We start from the raw sequence: 12,946 nt of genomic DNA on the forward strand, positions 1-12,946 counted from the left end.
ACAAAAAGAATGACAAGGCAATGTCAGGTCACCTGTGGCTTAACTGGCAGTATTTTGGAACAGTAGTAATAAAACATCACTGCATGTGTGTGTGAGACTTCTCAGGGGTGTCAGCAAAGCCTTTCACAATAAAATGCTTGAAAGTTCTGACCACTTCTCACTTAGGATATTTCTAAGGTCAATACAGAAAGGCTTTTAAGACCTTTTTATTAAACTTAGTCTCATTGAAACAAAAAAGCCTCATGTTCCACCAAAAAAAACGTTTGAAGTAGTTACTTTCAGTTGGTAGGTGTTTGCTCAAACAGATGCTTAGATACTTCTTCCTTTTCAGCCCAGAATCATTGTGGAAGGTGTGATATGTGACACTTAATTCTATTCATCTGGTTGTAAAGTCTTGGATGTACTGCTGGAGAACTTTGGTCAATAGTCAGAACAAAGTAAAGAGGGTTCTCTGAAAGGCTTGCGCTATCTGCCACCCACTCCTTGCAGATTGAGTCAGTGCCCAGAACCATGGTTTCAAGAAGAGATAGCAATGAACAACTTTGCAGTGGTTGTGAAAGTAAGGGCAGCTTACTTTCAGACTCAAGACTGCAGAATGATTAATTAAAAAGAGGGAATTGTTGGCTTTCTGCAAGGAATTTCCTTGCACTGCCTGATTTTCAAAGGCATGCCCTCTTCACTTGGAAAGAATGAGCTGAAACATTACATGTTGGGTCCAATTAAGTAGGCTGGATCAAGAACAGAGGCCTGCAAGTAGGAAACAGTCTCATGGGAATAGCTGAACTAAGCCCAGCAAGCTGTGCCTGCCCAGTTCACTACTTTTCAAGACCATTTCCCTGCAGTGCCAAGAGCAGTCATCCCATCAGGGTAGGAGCCAGCCAGAACCTTCTCTGCTATGCACTGCGACGGCTGGAGCCAAATGAATTCTTGAGCTGATTTAAGCCAGAAAATCAGAAGCCTTGGTCTCATAGTGATGGTCCCAGAAGATCCTAAGATCAAGCACTGACTCTGCCATGCTAGAACAAGCAGAGCACCTCCTGATTCACTTAAACTAAACTATCTCCTTTCTTTCACTGAGATGCCTCTGGTACAGAATATGGAGCACTGTTAATCAGAATTTCTGTTCTCACTGGTCAAGTGTACTGTGCCATGCCACAACTGCTTCACTTGAGTTTAGACTCTTCAGTGTCCCCTGCTTCAAGTACCCATAGAAGGTGCTGATAACATTGATAGGCCTTTCTTTTTTTGCCCAAGATCAGCCTGCATGGTAGGAGGGAAAGCAAGCTGCCTCTTTAGAACTAGTGAAAGAGGTTCTTGAAGTTTGTACAGCATGCTGTGTTTGAGCAGATTCATTCCCTCACTGCCTTGTTTGCAGAAACATTCATCTGTCTGCTCTACCTGGCCTGAGGAGTTGTGTATGTTTACAGATGAGATTTACTCTTTCCCTATAACCTACAACCATGCCAAGGTTATAAATGGTGTTAATGTTAAGTTTCTGACTATTAAAGCTTAATTATACATTGGATAGCTGAAAACCTTAAATTTAACTTCCTGTCGTCACTTACTTGCTGTCTTAAAAATACATCCTTTTGGGGAGGGGAATTAGTGACATCTGTTCTAGATTCTCATTCTAATGTGAGTATCATACTATTTTTTTCTCTTTTATTAGGAGCAGTACACAAATTCTGGTCAGTCCTAATCCATCACTTGCCACAAAGCCTTCATTAATTCCTTGGAGCGGCTTAATTTACATCCACTGTGATAATGAACAAAAGGTACATAGCTTATATGAGAGTTGAGACTGCAACTTGATTTCACTTTGCTGGATGTCCTCTTTCTGTCCTTCTCCCTTGGCAGCAGTTTGGGGGAGGTATAGGCTGGATGTTAGGAGGAAGTTCTTCACAGAGAGTGATTTGCCATTGGAATGGCCTGGATGAGGCACTTAGTGGCATGGTCTAGTTGACTGGCTAGGCCTGGGTGCTAGGTTGGACTGGATGATCTTGGAGGTCTCTTCCAACCTGCTTGATTCTATGATTCTGTGATGAAGTCATAGAATAGCTTAGGCTGGAAAAGACCTTTAAGATCCTCGAGTCCAACCATTGACCCAACACTACCAAGTCTGCTGCTGAACCATGTCCTGAAGTGCCACATCCACACATCTTTTAAACACCTCCAGAGATGATGATTTGGCCACTTCCCTGAGCAGCCTCTAATATCCCTCAAAGAAGTAAATGCCTGGAATTTTATTTTGATAGCCAGTATATATTTTGAGTTACTTACAACAACATATGGAAGGATAAATAGAAGACAATGAAAGGATACAACATTATATCTCTGTATTCCTTTTTGATGGGTGAAGGTGAGGTTGTGAAGACAGAGTTGGAAACTGTCTTCAAAATACACCAAACAGGGAAATTGTGGAGAAGAGTTAAGAAATGGAGGCTGCACATAATTAACTGTGTAATATGAAAAAAGGACTTAGGAGAAGGAACCTGTTAGGATGGCAGTGGAGAATGTAGCAAACCCAGCCCAACTGTAATAGATGTGGTAGTCAATGATGCTTTTTCCATTGCTTTGTTACCTATCTGATGAAACAAAAAGGTAAGGAAGGTGGGAAGGCTCTAGAGAACAACAGGTTTTAGGAGGATCAGCTGAGGAAACTGGGATTGTGTAGTCTGTGGAAAAGGAGGCTGAGGGGAGACCTTCTTGCTCTCTACAACTCCTTGAAAGCAGGCTGGAGTGAGGTCGAAGTCGGTCTCTTCTCCTAGTAACAAGTGCTAGAACAAGAGGAAATGGCCTCAAGTTGCACCAGGGGAGATTTAGACTGGATATTGGAAGAAACTTCTTCATTGAAAGGGCTCTCAAACACTGGAATAGCCTACTCAGGAGGGAGGTGCTTAAAAGATGCAGGGATGTGGTGCTGAGTGACACAGTTTGGCACCAGACTTGGTAGAGTTGGAGAATAGCTGGTTTGGATCTGAAAGTTTTTTCCCCAACCACAATGATTCTATGATTTTCCTAGCATTAACAGAAGTTTTTGGGAGTAGTGATGGTGTAGCAGAAGTGAACTCAAATTTTGTTCTGAGTAAGTCCACCCAGTTACTGTTCTCTGTGGGCTGAGACTATTGTGGGAGCTGTCAATTAACTTGTTCAAATTATCTTTCCTATTGATTTAAAGCATTTGAATAGTAAATGTTCCTATTCTACTGAATTAAGTTTGTCCCAGGAGTCTTTAAGCTTCAAGATGAGGTTAGAGAAGACCAGGTTAGTTTAACCTGGGAAACCCTTTCTCTGTTGGAATGTAACACTGAGCATCCCAAGCTCTTGCAGTATGGGGATACAGAGACAAGTCGTTTGATTTGTTAGTCTATCCATTTTCACTACTTATATCTTTCCTTTTCCCTTCGTTGTGCCAAAGTCTATCAGAGTGCAGATCCATGAGGCAGTTGCCGGGAGTGTGCCTGGAACAGACCCTCCCCCTCTAAGCTGCGCTGGACTCGCTCCACAGTCTGCCGGCCCTGCCGCTTGTGTGGTGAAGCCTCGCTCGGTGCTCCCGCTGACAAAAGTAGAGATCAAGAACAGGACTGTTTCGTTTCCCAGGACGAGACCTGGCCTCAGCTCAGGTAACATTGGCTGAGCTTCCTAAGTGCAACTCCTGTGCCTTGTCTTCAGAGGTGTGATGTCCTGTATTGCCTGTTTGGGAATGTAATGCCTTGACTTGGGTCTTGCACTTTGAGTCTGATAAGTGTGACTGACTGGATTCCCTCTCCTGACTTCAGCTTGAAATGGATCTCCTTCTGATGGAACTCTTTTCACAAGTGTTTTTACATTTTTTTAATTCCCTTCTTTTTTTCTTTCTTCCCTTTTTTTTCCCTTCTCCCTCCCTCCTTCCTTCTTTTTCTCCCTCCCTCCTTCCTTCCTTTTCTCCCTCCCTCCTTCCTTCCTTTTCTCCCTCCCTCCTTCCTTCCTTTTCTCCCTCCCTCCTTCCTTCCTTTTCTCCCTCCCTCCTTCCTTCCTTTTCTCCCTCCCTCCTTCCTTCCTTTTCTCCCTCCCTCCTTCCTTCCTTTTCTCCCTCCCTCCTTCCTTCCTTTTCTCCCTCCCTCCTTCCTTCCTTTTCTCCCTCCCTCCTTCCTTCCTTTTCTCCCTCCCTCCTTCCTTCCTTTTCTCCCTCCCTCCTTCCTTCCTTTTCTCCCTCCCTCCTTCCTTCCTTTTCTCCCTCCCTCCTTCCTTCCTTTTCTCCCTCCCTCCTTCCTTCCTTTTCTCCCTCCCTCCTTCCTTCCTTTTCTCCCTCCCTCCTTCCTTCCTTTTCTCCCTCCCTCCTTCCTTCCTTTTCTCCCTCCCTCCTTCCTTCCTTTTCTCCCTCCCTCCTTCCTTCCTTTTCTCCCTCCCTCCTTCCTTCCTTTTCTCCCTCCCTCCTTCCTTCCTTTTCTCCCTCCCTCCTCCCTTCCTTTTCTCCCTCCCTCCTTCCTTCCTTTTCTCCCTCCCTCCCTCCCCCCCACCGGCCCCGTTTAGGCATTGCCACACCTTTTCACCCAGATAGCTTTGTATACAGACAGGAAAGTTGCCTGATTTTAAGCAGCTATGATGAATGTGACAATATTGTTCCTGAGCAAAGGGCACTGTAAGCATACTGCATTTTGCTAAAGCTCTTCGTGCACTTCTGCAGTAGACTTCTTCTCCTCATGTCTTGTGTCCTTAAGATGTGAGATGAATCTGTGTGAAGCAAAGAAATGTTCTTGCTTAAGATGATAGGAATGTCAACTATGAGTCTGGCTGTCCTTGTCTGGTACTTAATGATCAAGAATGCTGTTGATAATAGAGACTGAAATCCTTAGTCTGTACTTTTAATTCCAGTAATGCTTAAAGTTCTCCACATTACAGCAGGAAGCTATCATTCTGTCATCTGGATACCAGAGGTTTTTGTTTAGTAGTAGTGCTTAGCTTTCTTCTCTAGGTAGTGAGGATTTTGATTAGAGGGCTGGAGCACTTCTGCTATGAGGACAGGCTGAAAGAGTTGGAGATCTTCAGCCTGAGGAAGACAAAGCTTTGGGGAAACCTTATAGCTACATTTTAGTGTCTGAAGGGGACTTCCAGGGAGGCTGGGGAATCACTCATGAGAAGGCCTTGTGGCGATTGGACAGGGGGCAATGGTTTGAAACTGGAGCAGAGGAGATTTAGGTTGGACATCAGAAAGAAGTTCTTGACAATGAGAGTAGTAAAATACTGGAACAGACTGCCCAGGAATGTGGGTAAGGCCTCATTTCTGGAGACACTCAAGATCAGGCTTGATGTGGTTCTAAGCAGCCTGATCTAGTTGGAGGTGTCCCTGCTGACAGGAGGGGGGCTGGACAAGATGACCTTTGGGGGTCCCTTCCAAGCAGCTGCAATCTGTGAAGCTGTGAAGCTGTAAATAGTGACACCCTGCTCCAAGTCACATGCCTACAGGAGAGAGATCAGATCAGCAGCATGGGTAGCTCCTGACTGTGGAAATGCCAGAAGCAGCTTTCCAGGGTGAGGGGTGGTAATGGGATGAAGGGCAATGGTTTGAAACTGGAGCAGGGGAGATTTAGGTTGGACATTAGGAGAAGGTTCCTCACTACGAGAGTGGTAAAATATTCGAACAGGTTGCCCAGCAATGTGGTTGAGACTCAGTCCCTGGTGACATTCATGCTCAGTGAGGCCCTGGGCAGCCTGATGTAGTTGGAGGTGTCTCTGCTGACTGCAGGGGAGTTGCACAAGATGGCACCTGAAGGTTGCTCCCAGCCCAATGCAATCTGTGAATTGCATTCAGAGTCTGATACTAATCTGATATTTCTCTTCTAGGGAGCTACCTGGAAATGCAGAATGGAGGGGATGAAGATGTGAGGTGGCGTTTGTCATTGGTTACACCACCCTATGTTAAAGTGAGTGAACCAATGCTTACCTTAGTAGATTTATGCAAATCTCTTTGTGGTTTTTTGCCTCTCTTCCTGCTGCTCTCTCTCCCTTCATTCTCTCAAGCAAGAATATGTATCTCAGCATCAACTTGGTTATCAAGTTTCTTTTTTGCATCTGTCCACATCAGGGACATGTTTGACTCATTTTCTTAACCTTTCATGTGCTTTCTGACTATGAATGAGTCAGTGCACTGTGAGATGAAGTCTGGTTTGCTTACTGCCTTACAGAATTTACTTATGCTTGCCCAGTGTCATTATCCAGATTACCCTAAGTGATCACAGAATCATCTTGGGTGGAAGATGCCATCAAGATCATCAAGTCCAAGTGTTAACCCAGCACTGTTAGGTCACCATTAAACCATGTCCCTGAGTACCACATCTACATATCTTTCATATACCTCCAGGGATGGTAACCCCATACAATATGGGTGTCCCTTTTGGCTCCAGAATGCTGGGCTTGCCTTGTTTTGAGACTCATGCAAGTGGATTTGTGCTGTGCATGGTATTTCTGTAGGGAATCTTAGTTACCAGTGCAATTATTGCAGCTATACCACTTGTATTTGTAAATGCTTCCCTGTTTTGTTGGTAGGCTGGAATGCTGTGATGGTTACTTGGATTTTATGCTAGAATCATTAGGTTATGTTATTGTGAAATGATCTAAAATGGTCATGTAGCACTATCAGCTGTAGCCCAGAAGACCAAGCATGCCAACTTCTGGCCAGTGCACCACATCTAAATTGGAAGCCAGCAATCATAGTCACTGCAGAGATGTTGCAGCAGTTCTGGTCTTTATTCATCTGCATTTAGGGAGTCAGTATTATTTGCCCACTTGAAAGCAGCTTGATTTGGTCTGTTTTCTTCAGTCCTTTGCAAGAGTGGTGTGTGTGAGGAGGGTTTGGGGGTTTCTGTTTAAATTTGAGCAGTTGTGTTTTGGTCTGGGGGTTTGTGGGGTGGTTTTCCCCTTCTGAATCTGACTTGTGACTTCCTTTGCAGGATGTGGACAGAACTGGTTGTGTTCGTAAAGCTGCTTGCCCTGTTTTCAGGTGTTCCCGTGTTTCTGGTACTCTTGAAGCTCATGGGGAGGAGAAGGTAAACTGACATTTATAAATGTTTCAAGCATATTAGTGTGTTTCTCTTGTAAGATAGAATCTTACATGAGAAATTCTCTGAAGTAAGAGTTAAGTTCCTGAAGCTGGCCAGCTTCAATTTGATAATGGTAAAATATTTGCCTTCCAAAACTGGGTCCTGGGGTGTATCAGGTAGTCAGTGTGTGCTTGAAACAGCTATTATACAGGGTGGAACACTTCTTCTTTGAGGACAGGATGAGGGAGATGGGGTTTTCCAGCCTGCAGAAGAGAAGGCATTGGGGAGACCAAATAGCAGCTTTCTAGTAGCTGAAGAGGGCCTACAAGAAGGCTACAGAGGGACTCTCTACGAAGGCCTGCAGTGATAGGAGAAGTGGCAGTGGTTTGAAATTAGAGAAGATTAGACTTAAAGTGGATATTAGGAGGAAGTTCTTTACCGTTAAGGTGTGGTGGAACAGGTTGCCAGGGAGGTAGCTGAGACACCATCCCTGGAACACAAACCCTATGAGGAGAGGCTGAGGGAGCTGGGGTTGTTTAGCCTGGAGAAGAGGAGGCTCAGGAGTGACCTCCTTGCTGCCTACAACTACCTGAAGGGACATTGTAGCCAGGTGGGGGGTGGCCTCTTCTTCCAGGCAACCAGCAATAGAACAAGGGGACACAGTCTCAAACTGTGCTGGGGAAGTATAGGCTGGATGTTAGGAGGAAGTTCTTCCCAGAGAGAGTGATTGGCATTGGAATGGGCTGCCCAGGGAGGTGGTGGAGGCACCGCGTCTGGAGGTGTTCAAGAAAAGCCTGGCTGAGGCACTTAGTGCCATGGTCTAGTTGACTGGCTAGGGCTGGGTGCTAGGTTGGACTGGATGATCTTGGAGGTCTCTTCCAACCTGGTTGATTCTATGATAGTCAAGGTCAAGCTTGACAAGGTTTTGAGCCACCTGATCTAGTGGAGGATGTTGCTGCTGACTTCAAGGGTGGTAAGAGTAGATGACCTTTGACTGTCCCTTCCAACCCAAAGCTTTTTATGCCATTTGTAGTTTGATGTGGCAGGGGTTTTAATTAAAGCTAATCTATTCTAGAACATAAAATTGATTTTAAATGTTTTGGAGAAATCCACAAGAAATCTGCAAATATTATTGGGTTCTTTGGGAAGTGGTGTGAAAACTGATTTTGTTTCCTTAGAAGCAGTCTTAGCACACTTGTTGGAGAGCCTCGTTTGTATGCTCCTCAAGTTGATTATTTTTGTTTGACTTCCAATTTAATTTCCTGGCCACTAGAGGGTTTCATAACCACAGTTATAAAGCACATCCAGGGGCATACTGAATGGGTCTCTGTAGGACTGTTGTCCCTCTTCTTCACCCTCAATACAACTTCAGGTCTTACCTGTTCATGAACACTTTTTAATTGTTCTGGCTTGTTATGACATTATGATACTACAATTCAGTCTGTTGATGGAAACCTGACTCTTAGCCAGTTTCCCAGTTACTTTATGATCTTGAAAACCATGACTTGAATGTAAACAATCATCTTTGCCTCAGCAATCCTACTTCAGACATATTTGAATAACATTTGCATTATTGACATGTCAGGCTGTTGGCTGGAGCTGATAAGGTACAGTGCTGTCATGATTTGCTGGTTTGTGCAGTGGGTCTGATAACATTTGGCTAATGAGATGTCATCATGGTGATCTATTCTGCTGCTGCCCTTCTTTCTTCCCCCATCCTCACCTCTGTAAACAATGCAAGTTTGCTCTTGAGTTTACTTGGGTCAGCACTATACAGAGACAGCCTTTGTTCCAGCAGTGACCTTTAAGGATGATCAAATGCACAGCTTGCAAGTTGGTTTAAATTTCAGGCCTTCTAGTAGTTGTAGCTCAGTGTGCTGCAGACTTGGAGCTGGGGGAGTGCAGTTGTTCACACCTTAGCTGACAGATGAAGGAAGGTATCACTGTCTTTCAGCTGCACATATTTCTCCTCCTGGTCCCCTTCTGCCTTGCTTTACTGATAGAATTTGTTGTGCAAGCACTTGCTGACTTCAAAGAGATGAGCTGAAATTTTGGGTTAGTTTTCTTGCACAAACCTTATTTCGTCAGGATTTTATCTTTTGTGGCTTAAAAAGAACCAGATGTATTGTGTTCTGAAATATCACCTGGGTGTGGGTACCAGATGTATTGTGTTCTGAAATATCACCTGTGTGTGGGTACATGGTTTGTGGGGTGCAAATTTTGTGCTGGCTTAGCTGCAACTCTGTGTATGTAAACTTGTGTAGATTATTTGAACAAGCTTCTGCACTGTTTTGCTCTTGTAGGTTGCTGCAATCTTTTTACCTAGAGATGAAGGGGATTACTTACAGTTCTGGGACCTGGAGTGCCACCCAGTTGAAAAATCTAGCTGCAGAGACACAATAAGATTTCTTTTTACTGGAACAGTGAGTATATAATTACTATTCCTGCTGTCCTGAGCACCTATTTTTGGCAATATGTTACATTTTCTCTACAGTACTCACAAAATCAAAGCATGGTGGCAGTTAGAAGGGACCTATAGAGATGTGGACGAGCCCCTTGCTAAAGCAGGGTCACCTAGAGTAAGTGGCACAGGGTCATGGTGAGGTTGATTTGAATCTCTTCAGAGGAGACTCCACTCATATTCTGTCCTCTTGATTTAAATCCCAACCTTGCCATCCATGCAAGAGAAGCCTGCAGAGAATCTCTTCCTATTAGGAAGAGTTATTTCTAATGCTTTGTACATTCAGTATTGCTGTGTTTGCTTTGCAGTCCGCTCCAGAGAGTTTGACTTGATTTTTGTTAAGAAGCCCAGTTAAAGATTTGGGATCTCTCTTTCAAGTCTAAAGCCTGTTTCAGTACTGGGAACCTTACCCTTTTATCAGCTACCTTACTTCTTATTTTGTAAGCTTCTTGTTCTTTCCAGCAGTTAATTGTGTTGTTAAAAAGGTGTATGTTAAATAACTTCTAATTTTGGCTTGAAGAATGAGAACTAATTTGTTTGTTATTGGTTAATGTTAACTGTTTGTTGATGTGGAGTTTGGGTTTTTATTCATCTTTCATCTATTTGAATGTAATTGTCCTTAAAATGAGGAAAGCTGCTCTGTCATCTGTCTGTTTAAAGATTGTTGAGATGGAGAGAAGGTTAATTCTTTGTCAGAAATTTAGAGCTTTGAAGAATCCTTTGCTTAAAAGGTGCCTATTGATCAGCTCTGGAAACCTTGAAACAGCACAATTTGCTATTAATGTTTTTGAACTATCTCCTTACACTTGTTCCTCTTGGTATTTTTTTTAAGCAAATGGATCTTTCCTACATCTCTTTGTGTTTGTGGGGAGAACTGTGTAGAATACTTGACATGTGTCAACACTCTTCTTCAGAAAGAGTTGAAAGGGAAGTACTTGGTCACTTAGGTAAGGAACTATGCATCTGTTTGAAAGAGGTCAACATGGAACCTTTACTGAGATAATTGAAGGTATTTAAATCAGATCCACTTGTAGTCAAGAAGACAAGTCAGTTATAACCCATTATGCTGAAGGGCTCAAGAGGTTAGATGGTGTTACTTCAGCTTTGACAAGGGCTCGAATCCTGCAGGTTTTGCTGAGGCAGAGGGCTACAGCTCTGCTTAACGTGACTTGTGATAGAAGAAGTGGGAAGACTGACTGCCTGTCATTCAGAGTGACTGCCTGGGATTTATTTATAGCATTACTTCAGAAGAAGTGAAACGTTTGGAAGAGCTCAGGAGAGAACTGAAGAACAGGTGAAACTGGGAAAATCTGTGGCAGTCACCACTTTTTCCTGAAAAACTAACGAACTGTGATTATTTTGGTTATGCTCTGCAGTTGATGATTCTCCGTGCATGCAGTCCCCAACACTGGGAACCGTAGTCAGGAGCTTGGCAGATCATGTCTCCAAAACTGATCCCAGAGACAAAAGAAGATTTTTTCATGTCTTTTGCAGCCCCAAACTCTGAATACTGGCACTTTATATGTCTGTCTTTGTGTTTTTCCTGAGAAACACTTGTTAGGCTGTCACCAGGTGTGACTCTGAGCTCATGGAGCTCAGAATGAACATCACTGTTGTGCAGGGAAGTCTTGGATTGGTATTTCCATCTGTTCCACCTTTGGCCTGATTGCTCTTTTAGCACTCAGAAAGTTGAGGATTTCATGAAGATCCCCTAATATTGTCTGAAGCTGTTGCAAAGGTTAAGTGCATACCATTTTTGTGGTTCACACAGTACATAAACCATGTAATTATGTAACTTGTTAATGCTTACTTGGCAGCAAACTGAGCTGAATGTATTAATACTTAACACACAACCTTACAGAACCATAGAATGGTCTATGTTCAAAGGGACCTCAAGGATCATCCAGTTCCAACCCCCCTGCCATAGGCAGGGACCCCTCTCACTAGAACAGGTTGCTCAATGCCTCAGTCTTCCACTGAGAGTCTGTAATGAAGGGGTAGTTAATTAATGCAAAATTATATTTCCCCCAGATATTCTTTATTAATTTTGATATTCAGAGCTCTTGTCCCAACCACTAATTTTAATAATAATGGGTTCTTAGCACAGTTATGGAACCTTTATATGATCATAACACAGGATCTTGAAATAAACTGCAAACAATATAGAAACATTAATTGAACTGGAAGAGAAGATTCTTGCAGCCAAATACTGCTTGTGGTCAATTTACCACTTGCCCACTAGATGGACTCAAGGAGCTCCCTTCTGCTGATGGCAGAACTCTATGGTGAATTATAAAGAGGCTTTAAGTAATTACTCCCAAAAGATTGTCTCCTGACTTGTGGGGCTATCTACAGCTTCAGACAGTACCCAAAAGGCTTTCAGGGAATTCTGTCTTGTCAGCCACTGAGGCTTCTGATTCTTCCCAGGCTTCACGGAGTGCTGGGAAAGGAGGCAGACAATCTCTGACCTTATCTCTTGCCTCTTCTGGATGATCTGTGTATCTCCAGGACTTCCTGTCTTAGCAGGAGACTCTCAGGTATAAGAAGGATGTTTTGCGATGCACAGGCTTAGCACGACATCATGCTGTCTGTACAGGCCAATGGCATGGAGGCATATAGAGCCTCTTCCAGGCAATTCAGGAGAGCTAGCTTATAGCTTTAGCATAATGCTGCAGAAGGCAGTGGCAGACTTCATGCCAGAAATGGAGAGCAATAGCAAAAGGCAAGAGCAGGCATGAATACTATGGCAGAGCATGCTGTGTCATCTGCTCAACTCTTCTTATCAATATGGCACAAGAGCAATGGGTCTTTGGACACAGAATGGCCAATCAGAATGGCAGTTAGCTGAGCTTGACCGTGTTAGGTGAAGCCATAGGCTTGCTTTACCCAAATTTGGGCAAAGCACAGGCCTTGCATAAGGCAGGCACAAGCCAAGCATGTGTACCTTGTTCACCACAGGAGCAAAACAAGTCTGGGCAGGCCAGAGTCCCCAGACTCACAGCTTCAGGTTCTTCACCCTCTTCCCCGTGGTTGCTTCTCCCCAAAACAGAAGGCAGGAGAGCAGAAAAACGTGCCTGGGCAAGCCAGGACATGTATAAACCTATTTCTGCCTCTTAGGCCTATGACAGAGTCCTGGTTTCGTTGTTACCAGCAATATAAAGCTTCATCATCTTTTGGGTATTGCAGAAATGAGAGGAGGAAAAATCTTGACACTTTGAGTGAAACAATTCCAGTTTTATAAGTAAAATTCTGTGCTCCTGGGGTGGCTTTGGAACAGCAGCACTCAACTGTAACCATCTAGACAGTGTTAACATACTGCTTTCATTTGAAACAGAGCTCCTCCTTGTTCCTGCAATAGGAGTCTTGTACCCTCAGCACAGTAAGGACATGAACCTGTAGGAGCAGGTCCAGAAGAGGCCAGGAAAATTATCAGAGGGCTGCGGTGCCTCTCCTAAGAAGACAGGCT

The 12,946-nt window shown here is 43.8% G+C and overlaps 1 protein-coding gene across 2 annotated transcripts in view; it reads left to right on the plus strand.

The window, feature by feature from the left end:
• CEP192 (centrosomal protein 192) overlaps positions 1 to 12,946 on the plus strand; it is an 80,839-nt gene that overhangs the window by 53,894 nt on the left and 13,999 nt on the right. For both annotated transcript variants that reach the window (XM_064150267.1, XM_064150268.1), the window contains 5 exons: positions 1,670 to 1,775; positions 3,419 to 3,623; positions 5,824 to 5,903; positions 6,930 to 7,025; positions 9,323 to 9,442. In XM_064150267.1, coding sequence (XP_064006337.1) covers positions 1,670 to 1,775; positions 3,419 to 3,623; positions 5,824 to 5,903; positions 6,930 to 7,025; positions 9,323 to 9,442 — 607 coding nt within the window. The remainder of the gene's footprint in view (positions 1 to 1,669; positions 1,776 to 3,418; positions 3,624 to 5,823; positions 5,904 to 6,929; positions 7,026 to 9,322; positions 9,443 to 12,946) is intronic.

The sequence above is a fragment of the Pogoniulus pusillus genome, chromosome 10 (genome assembly GCF_015220805.1).
Source record: "Pogoniulus pusillus isolate bPogPus1 chromosome 10, bPogPus1.pri, whole genome shotgun sequence".
In the NCBI taxonomy this organism is placed as follows: Eukaryota; Metazoa; Chordata; class Aves; order Piciformes; family Lybiidae; genus Pogoniulus; species Pogoniulus pusillus.